Source organism: Rhinoraja longicauda, chromosome 1 (assembly GCF_053455715.1).
Source record: "Rhinoraja longicauda isolate Sanriku21f chromosome 1, sRhiLon1.1, whole genome shotgun sequence".
Taxonomy (NCBI): Eukaryota; Metazoa; Chordata; class Chondrichthyes; order Rajiformes; family Arhynchobatidae; genus Rhinoraja; species Rhinoraja longicauda.
In genome coordinates this window covers 104,494,166-104,518,065 of record NC_135953.1, presented here as the reverse complement: position 1 = coordinate 104,518,065, position 23,900 = coordinate 104,494,166, and the positions used below count along the sequence as shown (strand labels likewise).

Below are 23,900 nucleotides of genomic sequence, written 5' to 3'. Positions count from 1 at the left end.
TATCAAGTACAATGTCATTAAGTCCGTATTGTATGCGCTAACACAATACTATTAATTCTATGTTGTTTGCACTACACATAAACATAATGCCACTAATCCAAAACTAGCCACTCCAACTCAAAACTATTAATTATATATTATGTTCAATGACACACTAACACATTAGTAATCCTACATTGCATCCAAAATATAAGTTGCCTGGTATCTTTGACAACATAGTCATAGAATCATACAGTAATTAATACAGTACGGAAACAGTCTCTTCAGCCCAACTCATTCATACCGACCAAGATGCCCATCTAAGATAGTCCCAATTGCACGCATTAGGCCCGTATCCCTCTAAACCTTTCCTATCCATGTGCTTGTCCAAATGTCTTTTAAATGTCATTGTACCTGCCTCAACCACTTCCTCTGGAAGCTCGTTTCATAAATGTACCACCCTCTGTGTGAAGTTGCTCCTTTTGAGCCTTTTAAATCACTTCCCTCTCATCTTAAACCTATACCCTTTAGCTTTTCATTCACCTTCCCTGGAAAAAGACTGTTATTGAATGAGAAACATAGAAAATAGGTGCAGGAGGAGGCCATTCGGCCCTTTGAGCCAGCACCGCCATTCATTGTGATCATGGCTGATCACCCACAATCAGTAACCTGTGCCCAACTTCTCCACAAATCACTTGATTCCACTAGCCCCATAGAGCTCCACCTAATTCTCTCTTAAATTCATCCAGTGATTTGGCCTCCAAAGTGGATAACCTCACATTTATCTACATTATATTGCATCTGCCAACTCACTCAACCTGTCCATGTCACCATATCTACGTCCATCATATTCATCATATCTATGTCCATCATAATTATGCCCCAGCCTGCTTAACCTCTCACTATCACTCAGACTCTTGGTAAACTTGATAACCATGCCTTTTGTACATTTTCATCCAGATCGTTTAAATAAATGACAAACAGCAATGGACCCAGCACTGATTCCTGAGGCACATCACTAGTCACAGGCCTACAATGTGAAACCAAACCATCCACTCTCACCTGTAGTATAAGAAAATAACTGCAGATGCTGGTACAAATCGATTTATTCACAAAATGCTGGAGTAACTCAGCAGGTCAGGCAGCATCTCGGGAGAGAAGGAATGGGTGACGTTTCGGGTCGAGACCCTTCTTCAGACTGAAGAAGGGTCTGAAGAAGGGTCTCGACCCGAAACGTCACCCATTCCTTCTCTCCCGAGATGCTGCCTGACCTGCTGAGTTACTCCAGCATTTTGTGAATACATCCACTCTCACCTTCTGCTTTCTACCATCAAGCCAATTATGTATTTAATTAGCAAGTACTTCCTGGATCCCAAACAGTCTAACCTTCCAGTCTAACCTACCATGCAGGATCTTGACAGAGGCCTTGCTTGAAGTCCATCTAGACTCCAACTTGCCTTCATCAATCCTCTTGGTTACCTCTTCAAACCCTCTTTAGATTTGTGAGACACAATTGCTCACACATTAATCCATGCTGACTATCAAGCAAATGAACGGTCCTCCCATTAGTTAGAGTGCAGTCCTAACCTCCCATCAACCTCATAGGATACCTTTGATATTTCTTCAATCCGACTTTATCGGAATTCAATGTTATATCTTTGCATTAAATGTTGTACCCCTTATCCTTTATCTTTGCACTGTGCACGGCTTGATTGTATTAATTATAGCCTTTTTTTAAAGACCGGATAGCACGCAAACTAAAGCTTTGCACTGCATCTCAGTACACATGACAATAATAAACAAACAAACCTATTCCTGATCAGTTTTCGTCTATCCAAATGCTGCTAGGTCTGGGCCCTCGGAGTTTCCTGCAAAATCTCAAGTGATAAATCTGCAGGACAACTCATTACATTTATGGCCTGTATTTATTGTGGTGGTGCCACTAGTAGCTGTTTAACTTTAGAGTGCAGCAGGTCCCCGAAGGGCTACAACAGATGCGAAGGGTCGAATGTATCACACAACTGTGATACATGCAGAGCCTCTGGAGTCAGCAGTCATTTCCTTTGCATTCAATCTCTGTGGTTGCATGCTCCATGGGAGGGAGATTAAAACACTTTTTTTATTGCATGTCAAAGAATTTTACTTTCTTTGAATGTGTGGGTGCAGTTGGTGAACATTGCCTTCTGCTTAAAATATGTTTGCAGTTCCACGGTGCAGGTTGCTAATGTATTAGAAAATCATTTATATCTCAGGCATTTCTGTAGAAATGAACCAAAGAACCGGTGGCACTAGGTGAATGCTCAGAAGCCTGGGTTGTAGATCACAGGTTGTAGATCACAGATCATTCACAATGCAGTGAATGCTTTTAATGGATATTGATGCCAGCTGAACTTACATTTGCCAACTGAACATTTTCCGCTGGGGGGTTTGCGTGATGGGGTCCATTTACAAGGTTTACCATGTTGTTTCTCTCAGAGCGGAGACTCTGTCTCAGCCGATCGTGCAACATTTTCCTCTGTTTTCTGTAAATGACAGCACAGACGATGCAATCAGGAACAATAAGAATAAACATAATTTTGGACATTTTCTTTACATTAAAAATAGTTAAAAATCCCAGGGATGAATTATCAGCCCTTCTTTCTCTCAGCACCAGTGTAACATTCAAACTGAATGGCCAACCCTTTACGTATGGCTCACATATTAGTCTTATTTAATCCTTCCTCTGCATCCTGTCCAAACCAAATGCTTCTAAAAATAAAAACAGCGAAGAACTAACTGAATGAATGGTTGCACTGATGGGAACCGTGTTGAGTTTGCAGCCATTCCTGCATGGCACAGTTGTGTGATACATTTGTTAACGAGAGGTTCTAAAGCAACTTCAACCCAAAAATTGTCGAAATACTTGAGAGAAGATTTACAAGGATGTTGCCAGGACTCGAGAACCAGAGCGATAGGGAAAGGTTGAACTGACTAGGACTCTATTCCTTGGAACGCAGGAGGATGAGTGGTGACATTATAGAGATGAACAGAATCGTGAGAGGAGTAGATCGGGTAGGCACACAGAGTCTCTTGCCCAGAGTAGGGGAATTAAGAACCAGAGGACATAGGTTTAAGGTGAGGAGGACAGATTTAATAAGAACCTAAGGGGTAACCTTTTCACACAAAGGGTATTGGTTGTGTGGAATGAGCTGCCGGTGGAGGTAGTTAAGGCAGGTACTATTGCAATGTTTTTGAGAAACATTTAGACAGATACATGGATAGGACAGTTTAGAGGGATATTGGCCAAACGCATGCAGGTGGGACTAGTGTAGATAGGACTTGTTGGCCGGTGTGGGCAAGCTGGGCTGAAGGGCTTGTTTCCATGGTGTAAGACTATGAATCTGCTTAGAAATACATAGAATTTACATAGCAGAGATAGGACTTTAAACCCAAATAAACTGCGGCAGGATTTAAGCTGCCTATCTTGCCTACTTTGATAACTCTTTTTCTTTATGAAATGTATCCACACAATTCACCTCAGCCTCATCATCGGGTAGTGAATTGCACATTCTATCTAACGTGTGGAGGTAGGAGTTTTTCCCCGAATTCCTTTTGGGACTTGTTATTAACCAAATTTCATTGACAATCAATTCTTGATCAGTAGCCCTAAATACCCTCTGTCATAGTAAAGTCAATAGAACTGAATTTTGGGGACAGAGCATAATATGTCAGTTGTTACACATGTGTAGTGCTGCAGAGCAGGGATGACTTTCTGGGATTTTATCTATATGTCCTGTGGCTTTGGTTCTCTCAACATCCGATTCACCCTATAAGTAAATCTACCTAGTTGGCTAAATCCTTTCCCTCTCGACACAGATCATTTCACATAATGCATAACTGTTAGCAGTAAATAAAGTATAATAAAAGTTGACAATTGATCCTGATTTTATGGGCAGAGAGCACTCAAAGTTTATTCCCCCTCTATCACTCGATGACTATCTATATCTCCTGTGGTGCAGTGGTAGAGTTGTTGCCTTACAGTGCCAGGGACCTGGGTCAGATCCTGACTACAGGCATTGTTTGTATGGAGTCAGCACGTTCTCCCAGTGATCGTGTGGGTTTTCTCCGGGTGCTCCGGTTTCCTCCCACATCCCAAAGACGTGCAGGTTTGTAGGTTAATTGGCTTCTGTAAATTACCCCTTGTGTGTAGGATGTGAAAGTGGGATAACATAGAATTTGTGCAGGGGTGATCATCGTTGGTCAGTGGGCCAAAGGGCCTGTTTCTGCGCTGTATCTCTGAACTAAACTGGACCACACAAGACAGCTAAGAAAATGAGTGGGCAACACCCGGTAGAAATCTGATGAGATGGATATCAATAAAGTCCAGCAGTATTCATTTTTCTTTCAGCATTTGCCCCGCTGTCCATCTTCACATCTATTCTCAAATGATTTATGCAAGATTATAGGCAGTTCTGAACTCTGGCCATCTGCCCAGGAAAAACTGTGTTGAGACGTCCTGAAGACATTTCATTCAGATCCTTTTCAGCAAGCAAAACAAAATCTTCATGCATCAGTTGGGATGTGTTCAAACTTGGCTCTTCGTACAAACCAACTCCATTATTTACACTCCCATTTTCAATTATGCCTTATATTTCATTCCTAGAGTTTAGCAGAGAGGGCTCCTAAAAATGGCTGCTGAATAGTCCTGTTTAGAGTGTAGAGATACAGCGTGGAAACAGGCCCTTCAATCCACTGAGTCGGTGCCAATCAACGATCACCAGTACACTAGTTCACTGTTATATCATTTTCTCATCCTACACACTATGGGAAATTTACACAAGCCAATTAACCTACAAACCTGCACATCTTTGCAATGTGGAAGGAAACCGGGGCACCTGGGTAAAAGCCCATGAGCTCACAGGGAGAACATACAAACTCAGTACATACAGTGCCCGTGGTTAGGATCAAACCTGGGTCTCCGGCGCTTATAAGGCAACAACTCTACCACTGTGCCAACCTGTGACAGATTCAAACTGCTTTACTTTTCTTAAATATTGCTTTGTGCAAAAGGGTGATTTTTCTTTTAAAGAAAGCTGACTTTCAAACACAAAGCGAATTTGTCTGGGTAATGGAAATAAGAGACAATAAAATAAAGCCCATTGATTGGGCTTTTTCGTAACAAATGAAGCTCTGAATTACTTTGTTTTGCAATACGCCACCACACACATGATACCGACCACCAGGACAGCAATACAGATCCCTGTGATCGTCAGAACTCGCTTTTGGTACAGCTCCTCAGCCTCTGAAGAGAAAAACAGAAGGCAGGACGTCACAATCTGACTCACAATGTTATGTAAATGCAATCACGTTGTTCTATTGATGAGGATAAAGTGCACATACAGTTTCCATTTTCCACCCGCTTTGTGCTTTTGGTTAAAAATGGAAACACTGTACTTCTTTTTCAGTGAAAGGCAATTCCTGGTTTATGCAAAACTTGAGTCTTTTATCTTATGTTTCTTTGCAATATTGCTCTGCTTCAGTTCGACCTCACCAGAAGCATGGTACTGACAGAGAACTGTATCTAACACGATTTTTAATTGTAGCTGTGGTGTCTGCAAGGATGTCTGTAGGCATCAGTGACCAAGAAGATTCATGTTAATGCAAATCATCAGATGCCTTCGTTATTTTGAGTTCCGTCCATACTTTAAAGTGAGCACAGCCATATATGTATACAAATAAATATTTCTCCATACATTTCTTGCAGACACCATATTGGCTTTCCCTATTAAGCCATAAAAAAAATTCAGTTGATTCATCTCTTCTACACAAGCATAGGACAAAAAGCAAACTGAAAATATTATATAAGCCAAAAATTGCCTTTTCAAATTCTTGCAGTACATTTAACAAAAATGCTTCTCAATTCTACATAACACTAAAGTTAAAATATTATTGGGTGCTTACTCATTGATGTTTTCTGCAGCATAGTCATGTGCAAGAGATATTTGTGGTCAATCAATAGGTTCCGAGGAATACATAAGTGGTTGAAAATATTTAATTCTGGGCATTTTTATTTCCACTTCTCAACTCCTCCTTGAAGCCATGGATCAGGCAAGAGTAAAGTTACAAATCATTTTCAACCTTATTGATTGGGATGCTTTCATTTGCAACCCAACCTTTAACTTGAGCTGAGATCACTGGCAGAGAAATATCACTGAGTGAAGCACCTTCAAGGTACATTTCAGAACAGAGGCCAGCTGACAGGGCTAGGGATATTTTCATCAATATGTTAAAAATAAAGGAATTGTTTTTTATACAAAGTTTTTCTTTAACGAGAATGAACCATTTTCTAGAAAATCAGACAAAATTTGTAAGTTTTTCTTGCACCGAACTGATTCTCAGGATGTACTGGACTGCTGCATGAGGAGAGATTTGGTTCACTAGGTTTTGACATTCACGAGAGGTTGGAAGATTTGGAGGAAGCCTGGAGAGTGAATGTGGAGAGGATGGTTCCGCTAGTGGGAGATTCTAGGACCAGAGGTCATAGCCTCAGAATAAAGGGATGTACCTTTAGAAAGGAAATGAGGAGCAATTTCGTTAGTCAAGAGTGGGTGAATCTGTGGAATTCATTGCCACAGGTGGCTGTGGACCCCAAGTCAATGGATATATTTACGGTGGAGATTGATAGATTCTTGATTAGTACCGGTGTCAGGGGTCATGGGGAGAAGGCAGGAGAATGGAGTTGAGTGGGAAAGCTAGATCAGCCATGAATGAATGATGGAGTAGACTAGATGGGGCGAGTGGCCTAATTCTGCTCCTAGAACCTATGAACGGACCAAGTATATTTAAGAAGAAGAACAGCATGATGTTAGATGGAAGATGGATTGTGAGCTATGGGGAGGGAGTGGGAATATGCTATTGTGAGAGGATCTGCCGCGATTGTATTGAATAGTAAAACAGGCCAGAGGGAATAAATGGACTGCTGTTGCTCCTATCTTCTCTGTTTTGACATTAAAGTCACAGAATAAAGTATGTGACAACAATACCACTCTGTGAGAAATTAGGAGGTTAACTCTTATCAAATCAAATGCATCGGTCAATGCTCAAGCTTGATGGTGGGTTAAATTGGACACTGATGGCGGAATGTTATGGGCTTTTATGCAAGACAAAAGTGCCCTTTGCAAAAAAGACCTCACTTAATTCCTGAAGTTTATAACATTAAAATCTGGGATGTGTCAAAAATATTCTGTATTTATCACTTGTTTTGACAAGAGATATATATTAATGTAATTAAAAAGTGTAAAATATATGATATTGGCCTGTGAATCATCAAAGAACCATTAATAAAATCCAAAAAGTGTAACTGTGTGGAGAAAATTAGAGAGTTCAAGCACAGTGCAAAAACTTCAAATTCTGCCTGATTTTTAAGAATACAAAGGAAAATATTATCTCAACAGCTGGCCACGAGTGTGCTTACATTATTAACATACTTTGTGCCTCTTTCCTGTCTAGCTGGCCAATGGCCATCCTACTATTTACAATAACAACATGGGACAATCACAACAGATGGATCAACACCAAGTCCATACAAGACCAAACATCAATTCAACTGGAATAATCTAGGAAACCCAGACTCGCCAAAGCAGCGAGCAATGTTTAAAAAAAAAGGAAAAGGAAAAGGATTGTAGAATAGTAGAGGTTTTATTTCATTAACAGTAGTTTCAGGTTAGAAAGCCAACTGTGGGCCTGGCATAGCATGCTTGGGAGAGGAAAATAAAATAGAGAAATACCTTGAAAAGAAAGTGATTGAAGTAAAGTGCGAAGGGATGTCCCACAAACATAACCACCGACTGACTGAACCAGCACAAACATTAATCACGACTTACTTGGGTACTTTTGAAATGATAGAAAATATAATAACAAAGATAAAAATGAGAATGATTACATTTGGATTCAATTGAGTTTAGTGTCAATTTACCAGAATGCTTCCTGGACTGGACCAGAATGCTAACTGACACGTGAGATTACACCGAGTGGCAATCATTTGTTAAGGGCTGATTGAATTGAGGTTGATTAATATTAGGAGGAACTAAGGGTATAAATAGAGACAATCTCTTTCTGTTAGTTGAGGAACTGAGGATCATAACTAGGGTTATGGTCCAAATTTTGGAGTAAGGGCAGGAAACACTTTCAACACGCAGAGAATGATAGAATTTGTAATGCTCTTTTGCAAATGGTAAACATTACCAGGTCAGTTATTAATTTGGAATTTAAGGTTGATGGATTATTGATAACTAGAGGTTTTGGAGGATTTGGGGAAATGACATATGGATGAAGTGGAAGACATATGGATGACATTGAATGGTGGAAGTGACGATGAATGGTGGGAAGCTCAGGGGCCAAGTATTCCCCTCCTATTCCCTTGTTTCTATGGGTTAGGCCGCAGCTTACTTTAACTATTTATTTATCTACTTCTTCCGCTAGGAACCAGACATGGGACTGGTTGTGGATTATAAGAGATTGGTTTTGATGAAGGTGGTGAATTTTTTCATGAGTGTAAGTAACATGATCTGATATATATATAAAAATAACATTGTTCTATGTGCTGTTCCTTTTCCTACTACCTCCTTAATTACGTTGTTTATTTTTATAATTTTACTAATCTCGTTGCAGAAAAACTCCTTCCCCAGCTAGAAGCAATCGTAATCTCTGCCGATTTCGTCATTGAGTGAACATTTTATTTCATACTCGAATAACAAGGAACTGCAGATGCTGGTTTATACCAAGGAAAGACACAAAATGCTGGAGTAACTCTGCAGGTCAGGCAGCGTCTCTGGAGAACATGAATAGGTGACATTTCGGGTCGAGACCCTTTTTCAGTCTGAAGAAGAGTTCCGACCTGAAAAGTCAATTGTCCATTTTCTCCAGTGATGCCGGCTGAGTTACTCCAGCGTTTTGTGCCATCCTTTCAAACTCTAATGGTTTCATATAAATTTGCTAACTACCCAACAATCCAAGCCCAATTTTCCACCTGTCCTAGTAACACACAAACCTGTCGACAAGAATTGATTTAGTTCTGCCTATTCGTTGTTACTTGGAGGGACTAAATTTGTGTTTAAAATGTCTTCATTTAAAAGACAATATCTTGTTCAATTTACTGAGTTCCAGACATAGAGGGAAGTATCGTTCATTCTCCATTGTCTGTGCCTGCAGATGTTTGGGAATTGTTGGAAGGATATGTGTTGATGGCCTTGTCCTGTACATCTACAGTAATCAACTACTGACGTTCAAGGCCGACTCAGCTGAGAACACAGTGTTCCTCCCCTGACAGTCAAATAGAATACTGAGGAAGATTGCCATTATATGCAAGGGCTATCCCTATCCATACCCTGACGTGGGTAATAAATTCACAGGACATTAAGATCTGGGTCTATACCATGATCAATGGAAAAACAATGTTTAATTGCAAGATGGTTTTATTTTTAAAGTAGTTTAAATAATGGCCCAAATAAGTGGCCATTAGCTTGAGCAGGCAATAAACTCTTAAATTATTGTTAAATTAAACAGGGCAAATGGGGTGGGAAAGGGAGGAGGAGGAAGGGGGGTTTGGAGGAGAGCTCTTTTCTATTCTCCAGAGCAGCAGTCATCTGCCAACAACAGAGAGATAGTCGAACAAAACATCTTCTATCTCAAGCGTATTGCTAGTAATGATGCTTTTCCATTTTCAAAGACTTCAGTCACAAATATAATTTCCTTTGGACAAAAATACTTATTGCCTCCTGTCAATGGAAGCAATTTCAATTTACATTACTGTTGGAACATTCTCCTCTCACTAACAGGTCATAAGTTCCAATCTTGAGGCTATTAGTTTGCTTATTCATTTTTTTTCCCCACTAAGAGTTTAGAAATACTGGCTAAACTGTAAAGCATTAACAAGATACAGGAAGCCTTAATCCTAAGTGGGAAGAGGGAGTTTGCAATCAGCTTTTTAATCAAACAAGTGTGGACGCCTTGTTTGATTCCTTTGAGAACTGGCATTGTGAAACTGTGTTAGAATGAGGACTGCTGTGTTTCATATTTCGGATATAATATAAATTTTCAATTACTTTAAAATTTCGAAAGACATTTGGACAGGTAAATAAATAGGAACGGTTTAGAGGGATATATGGGCTAAATGCGGGCAGGTGGGACTAGTGTAGATGGAGCATCTTGGGTGCCTGACCTGAGACGTCATCCGCCCATTTTTCTCCACTGATACCGCCCGACCCTCTGAGATCCTCCAGCCTACTTTGTGTTTGTATGACATCATTTGTCCTGTGCTATCATGCTACCAACTGTGTGCACATATTAGACAGTGAACTATTTTAATAGCAGATGTTTGTTTTTTAAAATTATTATGCAGTGATGTAGTTTGATTAGATCCTTCTTAAAACAAAAAGTTAAAAAGATTATGACACTAAATGAATGATGGAAACCAAACTCAGATGGAGCAATGGAATTATGTGGATAGTGGATCAGCCTTGAAATGGACTGCAAGGCCTTACTCCTGATGACACTTCCACTTCTCAGCATGCAGTTTGAATGAGGCACAGGATCAGATTCCTTGTCACACATTACCTATGTGCTAGCCACAAAAAGTGTGGGACCATGGCAGACTGGCAGTTATGGCTGGATCATCCCTTCCAAAAGCAACAGAAGCAGGGTGGGTGGGATGGGAAAGGGAAGAGAGACTGGGTTAGGAATCGGAGGGAGGTTCATACGTGGCATGTTCTAGTCTGCAGATTAAAAGCAATGATTTGTCCATACCCATAAATTCAATTCCAAGATGCTCTGCCAATGCAGAAAGTTGACAAAAAAGGAAAGGAAAAAACAAGGGAGAAAAAGTTTCAGAGAAGAGCAGTTCAACATATTGGAGGGAAAAAATCACACAAATAACATGGTTAGCCTGTGTTTGCACACCAGAGACAATGACGAGAGGCCACATTCCAGAGAAAACAGTGCTCACATAAGCTGCTTTAGTGTTCTGCAAAGTGCATACTCTTCTCAACAATAAATAACACGCCTATAAAATCGTTGGTTTGCATTGAATTGAATTGAATAGAATTAATTGTCAATTACTCAAGCAAATAAAAAACCATAGAGTCATTTTGGTAACATTGCAAGGACATTAATTAGGATATTCAGATGGAAATCAATCTTTTATTCAAACTTAATTTTCATTTTGTGAGGTAAAGCAATGCCTTTTGTGATGTATAAGTTTGGACAACGTAATTGACCAGCCTGACTTTGTTCACAGTGAACATTTATTTTCAAAAATATATAATTTGTGCCCTAGTTCTCAATAGCAGGGAAATTTTAAATGAATGAGAGTTATGACCAGGTATATAAAGTTAGGGGCAACATGCACATTTCACTACAGGAGATATGTCAAATGATGCTGCTTTAAACCAAAGGAGACATACTGTCCCAGTTTGAACGATGGAGATTGTCTTAAGTAAGTCAAATTTATCTTTTAATTTCCAAGTATCTGTGTAAGTTGAATATCTTCACATATGACAAAAAACTTATTTCAATTATCTGAAATCCTAATGTAGTTGCAATAAGGTTATCCCATTAATCTTATTTAAATTTCCTCATTTTACTTATTTCCTCACTTAGTGTCTTTCTTTCTATGGTTATACCATTAGCTAATATGGAGCACATTTGAAATACTATTTAACTTAACATCACTTCCGACTATTTAACTTCACATCACTTCAAAAAGGCATTGGGTAAGTCAACATTGTGTTAATCCACGATTATTTTAAATGTAAAAATTTTGAAGTAGTTTCCTTTAAAAGCAAATAACACGCTGACCCAATTTCATAAATAAAATAGTGAATTTGTAATGTCCATCTAATTTCTACTTCCAGAGATAAATTTGATAGATTTAACTTCAGTTTCCTTAGCGAGATCCTGAGGAAACTGAAGACAGTTTTGCATGAGCATTGCTAAATACAAACATTAGTTTTGTTGGAAGAGAGAAAGAAAGCAAGAGTTAAAATAGCAAACATGCTCAAGTGTGCAGACTGTTTCAATCATGATGCTGATTTACACATATACAATATTAGGTGGAATTACAATCATTAAGAGAGAAAATGAGGAAAACATATAGCAATTTTACAAAACATTGGGAACAAGGGCCACAATATTAAAGATGCATGCTCACAAAACTAGAACTTATAGATTCAACATGCTTCACAATCCCATGGGTATCTACACCTCCCACTGCACCCCACCAAGCTCCATCATTCAACTAAGTTAAAGGATATAGACAGTTACTTTAAAGATCTGGCTCTAGCTATTAAAGTTGTCTGGTCAATGTCAGGCTACCACTTAAAATATTTTCAACTCTATAAACCTTGAGGTTGGCTTTCTATCTGAGGGAGGAACATGACATAGGAGTAATGATGCCTAGTATTTGAGAGCAAACAGTTTGGGTTCATTTTTCTTTGGAAGTTGAAAACAAACAAGTATTTAAATCTCTGTTTTGAACACGAGTTTGGCCAGCAGAGTAATCCTGACTATTTGGATATTCAGTTAACCGCGGAGCAGATTTCAGAGCCATTAGCAGTAGAAACCAAAGACCTCTTTGCATGGTCTTTCACTGCAATCATTGTTAATGTTAATAACCAAAAAAATGGTTGGGGTAGAGGAGGCAGTATTGAAATTCAGTCCATTTGAGCCTTCAACTTAAAGGGAGCTGTATGCAGGGCAATAGTTGGATAGGTTACAATAACCCTTCCTTATTTTCATTTTACTTTCAAAATTCCTACATCCACATTTGCAGTGGGAAATGTTCATCTAATCTCTTTACCTTATAATGACAAACAGAAAATGCAGCAAATACTAAGCAGTTCAGCCAGCATCTGTTGTGAGAGTAACAGTTAAACTTTCAGGTTGATTATGTTTTGTTTTAGTTTTAAAGGTACAGTGCGGAAACAGGCCCTCCGACCCACCGAGTCCCCTCCGACCTAGCGAGTCCGCGCCGCCCAGCGATCATCCCATACACAAGCACTATCCTACACACTAGGGACAATTTACATTTTTACTGAAGCCAATCAACCTACAAATGTGTACGTCTTTGGAGTGTGGGAGGAAATCAGAGAACCTGGAGAAAATCCACGTGGTCACAGGGAGAACATACAGACTTTGTATAGAGAGCACCCGTAGTCAGGATTAAACCCGGGTCTCTGGCACTATGAGGTTGCAACTCTACTGCTGCGCCACTGTGCTACCCTAATGCTGCAACTCTACTGCTGCGCTACCATGGTGCCTTTTGAAAGGTGCTCAAACTGAAATGTTAACTCTGTTTCTCTTCCTTTCGATGCTGCCTAATCTGTTGCGTATTTCCAATATTGATTGTTCGAATTTTGGATTTTCAGCTGGTTTTAAACCTTGTAATGGCAATCTCCCATTGGGGGAGGTGTTACACTGCCTCCAGTGTTGGGAGGGTATCATTACAATGTGAGAGGTTGGCATAAACACTTCCTAATATTGGTGCAGACGTCAGAATTTTGAATAACAACAAGTTAGGTATTTAAGGAATTAAGTGCTGATTAACAAACTTCATCGTTATCTAACAGTGCATTTGATGGTCATCTATAGCTCTGAATCAATTCCCGCAAATGTCCGTCAAAAACAAATGGCCCTTGACTTTATCTGTTAAAAAAGATTTGTTTAGAAAAATAAATAAATACAGAATCGGAGCTCTGGAATGTGCAATTCAGGATTTATCAGTAACATTTGGCTGATACTCGTGGGCTGTTATCATATCCTCTTCCCTTTGTTTTTTATAATAACACATTCTTCGTGCACTCTGTGGAATGGGTGCTGCCTAAGGTTGTGTCAGAGCCACATAGTATTTTGTCCATGAGCTCGACAGGAAGATTGGAGCTGCAGTTTGGTGCTATCAGAAGGAGACATGTCTGAGCAGTTGTTTCCTCAGTGGCACTATCAGCATCCTTTAATGCTTCCTCAGACATTATTCAGATACCAGTCGTCTGCTCTACTTCGCATTTTTAACACGGGGACTTCCAACCCCTCATACGTATGGGCGCAGTCTCCACAGAGACTGGCAGAGGGTTTGAGGAGAATGCGTGCCTTCACCCTCACAGGACAACTAACAATGCACAATAAATTCCAGCCTCACCAATAATACCTACATCTCTTGAGTAAACCAAAACTAGTAGGCATCCTTGGTAACTCATAGGGTAAGGGAAATAACTAAGGACCTTTTTGTTGCCCAGCAATTTGGGTTCACTTTGACGGAATAATTTGGCATTAATCTTAGAAACCTCTCTGTTTCTGACACAGACCAGACAACTCATCATTAACTCCATCTACACTTCAAGCTGCCTTGGAAAAGCAGTCAACAAATCAAAGACTTGTCCTACGCTGGTCATTCCTTCTTCTCCCTGCTCCCATCTGGTGGGAGGTACAGAAGGTTGAAAGTGCACACCACCAGACTCAGGAATAGCTTCTTCCCCTCGGTTATAAGTCCTTTCATAAGCTAGGGTACTGTTTGATTCACTTCTGTCCCAATCACTGGATTGAACTTTGTCTATGGAACTGATGTGCTACAAGGCTGAGAACTATATTTGAACTGATTACATCTATGCATGGTCTCCTCAGCCTTCAAATTATAAACTAGCTTAAGAGATAGTGGAGGATGTTAAATAGTTGGGAGTTAGACTGCACTGACCTTCCCAAATGATTCTCATAAGGATGAAGACATCTGTCCTTCTAAGAAGGATTAAAGGTTATGTCTGATGTGAATTCTTCAGAGCTAACTCACTTCATGTTCTGATCAGATTGATATATTTTGGTTTCTAAAAATTGTTTCTTTACCCTGCTTTCTTTCTCGTATTCTCTAACCCTCTACACCTCAAGTTTCCACATTCACTCTCCATCTCTTCCCCTCTTCTCTCAATTCTGTCCTTATTTTCTCTCCTCCCATTGCCAGTGCGTTACTAATTTCTGTTTGGCTTCCTGGGAACAAAGGTGGGCGGGTGAGGTGAAGAAGTCGGTTCGCTGGTCGATCCACACGTCTGAGGACGGTGACGGATGGTGGCCCGGCAGCAGCCTGGGGCTTGCCTGGAACGGGCACCGCCCATAACAACTAAAGGGCAGACTGGACTTTAGAAATGGTGACAAAACATGGCCCCACTTGCATCAGTGGCATCAGTAGACTATCTCCGCCCACGTTGCTAATCGGGATGTGCTTAGGTATGGCAATACTCTACTGGACTGTTTATAAGAAAATAATTTCACTGTGCATTTGCACAGGTGGCAATAAAAGCACCATTGTATCATTATTGTTCCCTCTGCCTCTCTGCACCATTCCCTACAGCCCCCTGTTCTCCTGTAGCATTTGCACAGTGAGGACAGACCCACAGACATTCTCCCCCTGAAACTTATTCTTCGCTATCTGTTTCCTTCCTCAGGACCAGGCGGCATCTGTTGCTCAAATCAGCCTGAGCATTGGGAGGCTAAATGATTCCACAGCATTTCAGATCGCTGATCGGCAAAATAAAAATCACTTTAAATAAATGACATTCTTCTCCAATCCCAGGTGGCAAGTTCAATTCAGACAAGGACCCATCAGTCTGGATCCATTTACAAGTCCTGATAAGGGATCCTCTGTCCATTACTCCACCATCTGCCCATTCTGCTAATCTAAACAATACAGTATCATCGCAATAAATAATGCCATAAGGCAGCCTGTTTTTCTTTAAACTGTCAAAACACTGCCGATTCTCCTGCCTTGCTTGTATTTTCCACTTCTTAAATAAGCAGCCAAGTCTGCTACTGTTAGAACAGTGCTGTAGATCTCCTCAGCCATGACTTTTTCTTTCAATTGCAGTATGTGGGCACCAGAGGCAAGGTCAGTATATAGCGCTCAGCCTAAATTCCCCTTGAACTGATCAGACTGGTAGTCTATTTCACAGAATACCCAAGAGTCAGCCAAGTGGCCAGAGTTTTGGGTCACATTACCATGAGCCCAACAGATATCATCTCCTTAAAGGACCGCATCTTGCTACAATAATCAGGAGTGTAGTATTAGTGTAGTGGTTATACATGACTGCAAAATAACTTGGAGATCTGGACTAATGACATCTGATCAAGAAACATCAGTTCAAATCACAACTTTCAACTGGGACACTAAATCTTGGTTAATTGAATAAATCGGAAGTGGCCTCAACAATGGTGATCATGGATCAACCAAGTGCAAATATTTTTAAGACTGACAATGTGTCGAGTCTCGATAAACATGGGGGTGAAAGGTTGTTACAGATGGAATGGAATCCAGACGTGAGGACATTATCACATCAGCCATGATCTTACCGGAGGCTCATGGGTCTTTTCCTGCTTCTTCATTCAAAGTCACCCCTCTCCCTTCTGAACTCCAACCAATACATGTCTAGTCAGTCCACCATTTCCTCTAAAGGCAACCCACCCAATTCAAATTTTAGTTTGATTGATTGATTGAAAGATACAGCATGGAAACAGGCCCTTCGGTCCACCGAGTCCACGCTGACAATTGATCACCTGTTCACACCGGTTCTGTTGTCCAACTTTCACATCCACGCCCTATACACTACAAGGCAATTTACTGAGGGATATGAGAATCATTGGAAAGACAACAATCATTGTACATCCATAGTTTCCCTGAGTGAAAAGAGAATTGGGCATATGTTATGGGACTGGGAGCACATGGCTACTAGACTCCATGCCTGAGGGAGGCAAGCAAATTAGCTGGGCCTTAGCAAAATCTGAGAACTTTTATGGCATTTTCCTGGTGATAACTAATGATTAACCACGTATCAGTGTTGTTTATCTCTTCATGGGACTGGTTGTATACATGTGTTTACCATCAAATGTACCTAAAGAGTTAACCCTACCCTTGGCATTGCCATCACTCTCCCATATTAAAGTCATATCCTGACCAACTTTTGTCTAACTATAATGATTTGCAGTTCTAACAATTAAGTTGAAGGAATCTCATCCTTGCCTTCTCTTCCAAACCCCTTCTTTCATCTCTTCATTGTAACTTGATTCTGTCAGGCTTTACAGAAAGCCAAGTGTGACAAAGCCAATGCGACATTCCTCTCTTTGATCCCTGCCTTTCCCCAGCAGGGTAGAAACTACATTTTACTCAAACGCATGTTTGGCTTGTATTGATTGAGCTGGCGCTGAACAAGAGGTCTCGAGGTGATTTATAATGTCACAGAAAATGTTCTTTCACTCGCTATCAGTCATCATTGTGTTTGTTGCATGGGGAGTCACAAATCTTTAGCGAAACTGCTGTGCTGATGGTGCAGGGAAAGACATCGTCATTTAGCATGCAATCACTTCTTAACGCCCATTGTATCTACAGCCATTTCTGTCTGTGTCTTTACTGTGGTGTTCCATTCCCCACATATCATCTGGTGCTACAGTCCTTTACCCTTTGGTATGAGCCCATGAGTATTTAGTAAACCTCCCCTTACACTACTCTCCCCTGGCAACAGTGTCCACTCCCCCACCTTCCCAATCCCTTCTCTCCAAATAAGAGGTCAGGAAAATCTGATAAAACTACAAATATGGGTTCTTTATGAAGGAGTCACAAACATTCTAATCCTTCAGCCTGCGACATTTCCTCTCTCCCAGGGGAAGGGAAACCATCCGAGTGAAGATGAAAATTTGTGATTAAGGGAAAATAGCAGCAGCAGCAACAGCAACACCACGACAATAACAGCATTAGCGGTAACACCAATAGTAAGAATCAAGTGTGACTAAGCATGCTTCAAAACAGGGAAAGACAGAAGTGGACGTACTGTAGAAACTGGCCATTACGTAGTTTTGACAGCGATCACCAGTAAACTCATTTGGACACCTGACGAGACAAACAAAATAAGAGAAAAAGAGAGGAAAGAATAGATAAGTAATTATCAGGATAGAGCCATTAATGGCACAAGGCCTCGTCACCTTGGTGTGATCATTGTTTGATCTAAAATTATCATCTCCACTAAATTCAATAATCATTAATACAAAACAGCGGAAAAAAACGTATTTTATTCCACGGGTGGATTTACAAGCCATGAAAATCCATTTCTCAAGTGTACTTGGAAATGTATATCAGAACCAAATCAAAGTTAAACAAGAGGGCCAATTAGTTTTACACTGGGGAATGTTAAACAGTAAAAAGGTTCAATGGTTCTGGACTTCTACTGATTAATGCATCCAAATGCTGGAGTTGCCGTTTGGAAAATTTAGAAATAATCCTCAGTTTTAGTTTTGTTTGGATATTTTTCATAGTGATCACTTGTGAGTTCAGGATACATCGTTCACCTTTTACTTCCTTACCAAAGAAAGTCCATCATTCTGTGAATTATTCGACGCCTTTCTCAGATCATTAAACAATGGTGGCAGAGAGGGGGTGAGGGGAGGATCTCAATGGCTGTAAACTCAACCCCGGGATTGCCAAGCACATGAATCTCTACTGCACTGCTTCTCAAAATAAAAGGCACTGTGCATAAAACATCATGAAGAGAGCAGACAGTACAGGTTGTGTTGTGCTTGGTTACATTATCAGAAGTCATCCAAATTATAAAATGTCATATTTTGAAACATATCTTTCTTTTAGATCAGTGACAACACCAAGGGTTTTCTTTTTGAGCTGTAAGGGAGAGAATAAAGACCCAGACATGATTATATCTTCACATACGTTCAGGTAAAAAGACCCTCATGGGTAAAGTCTCTGCACATCTTTCTCCAGTGAATCCGCTTTCGCACCTGGAGGGTAGAAATGGGACATAAACAAACAGAACAAGTCTACTCGGCAGCTTTATGCGCACGGTTAAACAGAACAAAACCAGTGGCATTAACAGACAAACCAACATCAAGGAGAGTTTCTTGGTGAAATCAGTCAGTTTGGCAGCCATAATCCAATGGGTAATTATATTAGCATTCAGCTCAACTGTCTCTCCTTTGATAATAATGGCAGTTTTCATGAAGGCATTTGTTCATTTACAACAGTGAGCACAATAACATTGCCATTCGCGTGTCACCGCTGTTCACAAACCCAGTTAGAACTTCATAGTTTATCAGGAACTTTCAATTTCCAATCCTTCACAAAAGCTTATGGACATAAATGGCCCATCGTGAAAAAAAGTGTGCAGAATGCAGATCGCCTGATTTATTGTTTTAGGTTTTATCTATCATTCAGCAGTCATTGTTCTAACATTTTGAAATCAATTAAAAATTTTATGGCAAAGAATTGCAGAGTATGCTTGGGAAAGTTAATGAAAGGCCATTCCATAATGCCCCAGCTATTATTTATACCCTAGGAACTAGTGGTTCAAGTTCTATCTGTCACCACAATCTTTACAGCCAATTTGTTACTTAATAAATATTTGCTTGGATGCGTCTTGCAAGCTGTTAAATCAAAATGGCATCTGCTACCAATCGACCATATCAAAACATCCCATAAAACAAAAAGAAGCCAACAGCGTAGCTAGGTCCAGATCCTTAATGGCAGGAAAACCTAGCATCAGTGAGCTGTCATTACAAATTTAAATATTGAGGAATATTGAATGTAAGTAACGCAGGGAACATTAATACCTAACTCTGTCTGCCAATCAGCAAAATGATTAAATAGGTAAAGGCTCACAAGGTGCTATTTTCGCATCGACAGTAATCCTGACCAGTGAACACAATTTGTTTTCTGGTAAATGTGATGTGTCGGAGGAATAGGGTTCATTTCAAGTGTGCTTTTCTCCTTCCATGCTGTCTGCCCCACAATTTACTGCTAAGTTTCTTTCTCAAAGCACAGAACTCATCAAGATAATTTCTGTCTTTTTATCTTTGAAATAAAACTACTTTTGAAACCAAAACTGACTGCAGCTGACTGTATCTGGAAAATTGTCCTACTGATCCAGAAGGAATCATTTTCTAAGCACACCATTTCTTGGCGATGGACTTGTATATTTGTAGTGTTCCAACTTCATTATAACATGTGTTAGCGTGACTGAAATACCCATTTCACTGCACCACTGGTAACCTTACGTAATGATATTTTAAAATCTTTTTGTTTTATGTTTCCTCTGCTACATGCAATGATAGAGTACCGGGAAGTTGTGGTCCTATCTGTATCGGAAGGCGTTTCTCACATTAAGTTCAGATATCCTGAGCAAAACGCATAGTGTTGGAGGAACTCAGCGGGTCAGGCAGCAACTGGGGAGGGAATGGGCAGACGATATTTCGGGTCGGGACCCTTCCTCAAACTCATTGTTTGACTTGAATGCCATAAAGCAAATCTTATTTTGAGGCTTGTGAATATATAAACCCCCAATGCTCTCTTTTCAGTAGCAACCAACTCACTTTAACCAGGGTGGAGAGGAATTTAGTTTAATTTAGTTTAGAGATACAGTGCAGAAACAGGCCCATTGGCCCACCGAGTCCGTGCCGACCAGCGATCCCCATACCTTACAGACTAGGGACAACTTACATTTTTTACCGAAGCCAAACTTGTACTTCTTTGGAGTACGGGAGGAAACTGGAGCACCCGGGAGAAACGTACAAACGTACAAACTCCATGCAGAGAGCACCCATAGTCAGAAGTAACCCAGGTCTCTAACGTTGAAAGGCAGCAACTCTACTGCTGTGCCACCATGCCACCCAAGAGAGAAATGAGAGTGAGGGAATGCAGGTGGTCTCCCATCCGAGTACAATCCAGGCCTGAGCCTGCTTAGCTTCAAAGATCAGATGAGATCAGGCATTTTCAGACCAGTATGTCCATCAGTGAGTCAAAAATTACTATATGTAAATATAATTGTTATTACTACAACTATGGCCAGTGACTATTCTATGTCAATGCAACATTAATTATTAGATGAGAACACTCAAATTGATTGCTGGACATGCCTGTTAATATTGCTTCAACTGAGCTTTACGCCAAGCAGTACATCTGTATCTGATTTTACTCCAAATGCTTATAACAGCCATGGAGGCTAACTGCTGTGCTAGAATTTACAGTGCACTAACTAGGGGATGTAAATTTATTGAACAATCTGTTTTTTAAATATAAGGTTTTGAGATTTAATAAAATATATTTTTGAGATTTATTAAATGTTTCAAATGTTACACTAAAATTGGACTGAATAATAATTGTATTGCTCCTCCTGTGGTACATAATCAGCTTGGGCTCCAGCTCAATTCTAACACACATTTGCCCTTGTTTACTGTGTGGGAAAGAACTGCAAATTCTGGTTTGTACCGAAGATGGACAGAAATTGCTGGAGCAACTCAGCGGGTCAGGCAGCATTTCTGGGGAAAAAGGATGGGACTTATCATTTTCCTGCTGACCCGCTGAGTTTCTCCAGCACTTTGTGTCTGCCCTCATTTGCATTTGGGCTACACACAGGGTGGAGTTTCACTTTCAAATAGCCTTGCTGCTATTCCACATTTTTCTTACAATTTCTGACTTGTATCATGTGATAAACTTCTGACTTCTAATTGTCACAGAGGCTACCAGACCTGTGTGAAGTGAATTCCAGAATGAGCAGTGTAGGCAGGGATCAGAAATAAAAGTTTTGCTGCTTTCCTCAGCATTTGTCTTCGCCGGTGTGTGGGTTTTCTCTCCCCCTACTCAAAACAGTCTGAGAAGGGTCTGGACCTGAAACATTGCCTATCCATTCGCTCCACAGAAGCTGCCTGACCGCTGAGTTTCTCCAACACTTTGCTCAAAGTTTTGCTCAAGAAAGCTAAACTCAATGTGGGAAAGGACCTTCAATACAGACAGCTACTGGAAGCTCTTTTATTTTCGCTCTGTGTGTGTGTGTGTGTGTGCGTGAATGTCAGTGTCTGTCCATATGTGTCAGTGTGTGTCCATGTGTGTCAGTTTGAGTGTGTGTGTTTGTGTGTGCATGCGTATGCACATGCGTTAGTGTGTGCCTGTATGTCAGTGTGTCCATGTGTGTCAGTGTGTCCATGTGTGTCGGTTTGAGTGTGTGTTTGATAGTGTGTGCATGCATGCATGTGTGTGCACATGCGTTAGTGTGTGCATGTTAGTGAGTGTGTGTGTGTGTTGGTTATGTATTTGTTAGTGTATGTGTGAGAGTATGTGTGAGAATGAGTGTGTGAGTAAGCGTGTGTGAGTAAGCGTGTGTGTGAGTGTGTATGAGTGTGTGAGTGAGTGTGTGAGAATGTATACATGTGTGTCTGTATGTTGGCACAATCTAACGATACTCTGGGATTTGAACATCTCAATGAAAATGCAGTGAATGTTGTCATTCTTCTCATTTCAGTGAGATATGATCCTAATATTTAGACTATTGTGTCTATTATGCTCCAAAGAAATGAAATGTAAGCACTCCTTTTGCACTTCTCAAGGCAGAAGTGTGAGGATGGATTGTGAGTTAAGAAAAATGGTTAACTTAACCAACTTAACCAATAACTTAACTTAAAGTTAACTTATTATGGAGCCTCCTTTGTAAATGACAATTGGAAATTGACAAAATCGACTTCTCACCTAAGCATTCAAAGTTATAAACAAACCGCTGATCATTATCCAATGTTGCTCTTTGAATCAAGTAAAACTGCTGGATACTGCTGACGATAACATAAAGGAGGTATTCCACAGAAGCAGTGTAGCTCTGGTGCAGTCAATAGGATTAATTGGAATGGTCAGGATGTGAGTGTAGGAGACATGGTTAGTAAGTTTGCAGATGATTCGAAGATTGGTGGATATTGAAAGTGTGGAGGGTAGTCTTAGACTGATGGGTGATTGAAGGATGCCATGGGAAAATGGAAGGAGAAATGGCATAGAGTCATACACCATGGAAACAGTCCCTTCTTCCCAACTTGCCCACACTGACCAACTAGTCCCACCTCTTTGGCTCATATCCCTTTAAACTCATCCTATCCATATACCTGGCTAAATGTTTCTTAAACACTGCAATAGTACCTGCCTCAACTACTCTGGCAACTCGTTCCATACATCCACCATCCTTTGTGTAAAAAAGTTACTCCTCATGTTCCTATTAAATCTTTCCCCCCTCACCTTAAACCTATGTCCTTTTGTTCTCAATTCTCCTACGCTTGGCAAGATATAGGTCCCTTGAAGATAGAAACAGGTGAATTTATTATGGGGAACAAGGAAATGGCAGGTGAGTTGAACTGGTACTTTGGTTCTGTCTTCACTAAGGAAGACACAAACAATCTCCCAGATGTACTCAGGGACAGAGGACCTAGGGTGACGGAGGAACTGAGGGAAATTCACATTAGTCAGGAAATGGTGTTGGGTAGACTGATGGGACTGAAGGCTGATAAATCCACAGGGCCTGATGGTCTGCATCCCAGGGTACTCAAGGAGGAGGCTCTAAAAATCGTGGACGCATTGGTGATTATTTTCCAATGTTCTATAGATTCTGGATCAGTTCTTGTGGATTGGAGGGTAGCTAATTGTGGTGTATTTACCATTTTGAGTATTTGTGTTTTGGCAGCTGAGCCTTGCCGTAGTTCCGGGTATAAAGCATTGTGGGATACCTGATAACACCCTCTGGTGGTGTTGAAGTAAAGCAGCCATATGTTGTATGCTAACCTGTCTCACTCGTCGATTCTTATCATAATACACCACAGTTAAAGTTGGCGACGAGGATAAAACAAGCAGAAAATGCCTATGATAGGTTCCATAGGGGAGTTCGCCCCGAAGACAGAGTCTTGGTCGGCGTATGTGGAACGTTTAGAGCAGTTTTTTGAGGCTAACGACATTGCAGTGGAGAAGCAAGTGGCTACTCTGTTAAGTGTGATGGGAGCATCTACATATGGTCTATTAAGGAACCTGGTGCAGCCGCTGAAGCCAAAAGATAAGTCCTACGATGACATTGTGAACATTTTAAAGACTCATTTTGAACCCAAGCCGT

At 40.5% G+C, this 23,900-nt stretch overlaps 1 protein-coding gene across 3 annotated transcripts in view; it reads right to left on the bottom strand.

The window, feature by feature from the left end:
• The window catches only part of nrg1 (neuregulin 1), a 402,338-nt gene that overhangs the window by 12,606 nt on the left and 365,832 nt on the right, over window positions 1-23,900 (bottom strand). For all 3 annotated transcript variants that reach the window (XM_078403811.1, XM_078403801.1, XM_078403820.1), the window contains 4 exons: window positions 17,814-17,872; window positions 10,762-10,785; window positions 5,158-5,260; window positions 2,375-2,501 (listed from right to left, as the gene is read on the bottom strand). In XM_078403811.1, the coding sequence (XP_078259937.1) occupies window positions 2,375-2,501; window positions 5,158-5,260; window positions 10,762-10,785; window positions 17,814-17,872 (313 nt within the window). The remainder of the gene's footprint in view (window positions 1-2,374; window positions 2,502-5,157; window positions 5,261-10,761; window positions 10,786-17,813; window positions 17,873-23,900) is intronic.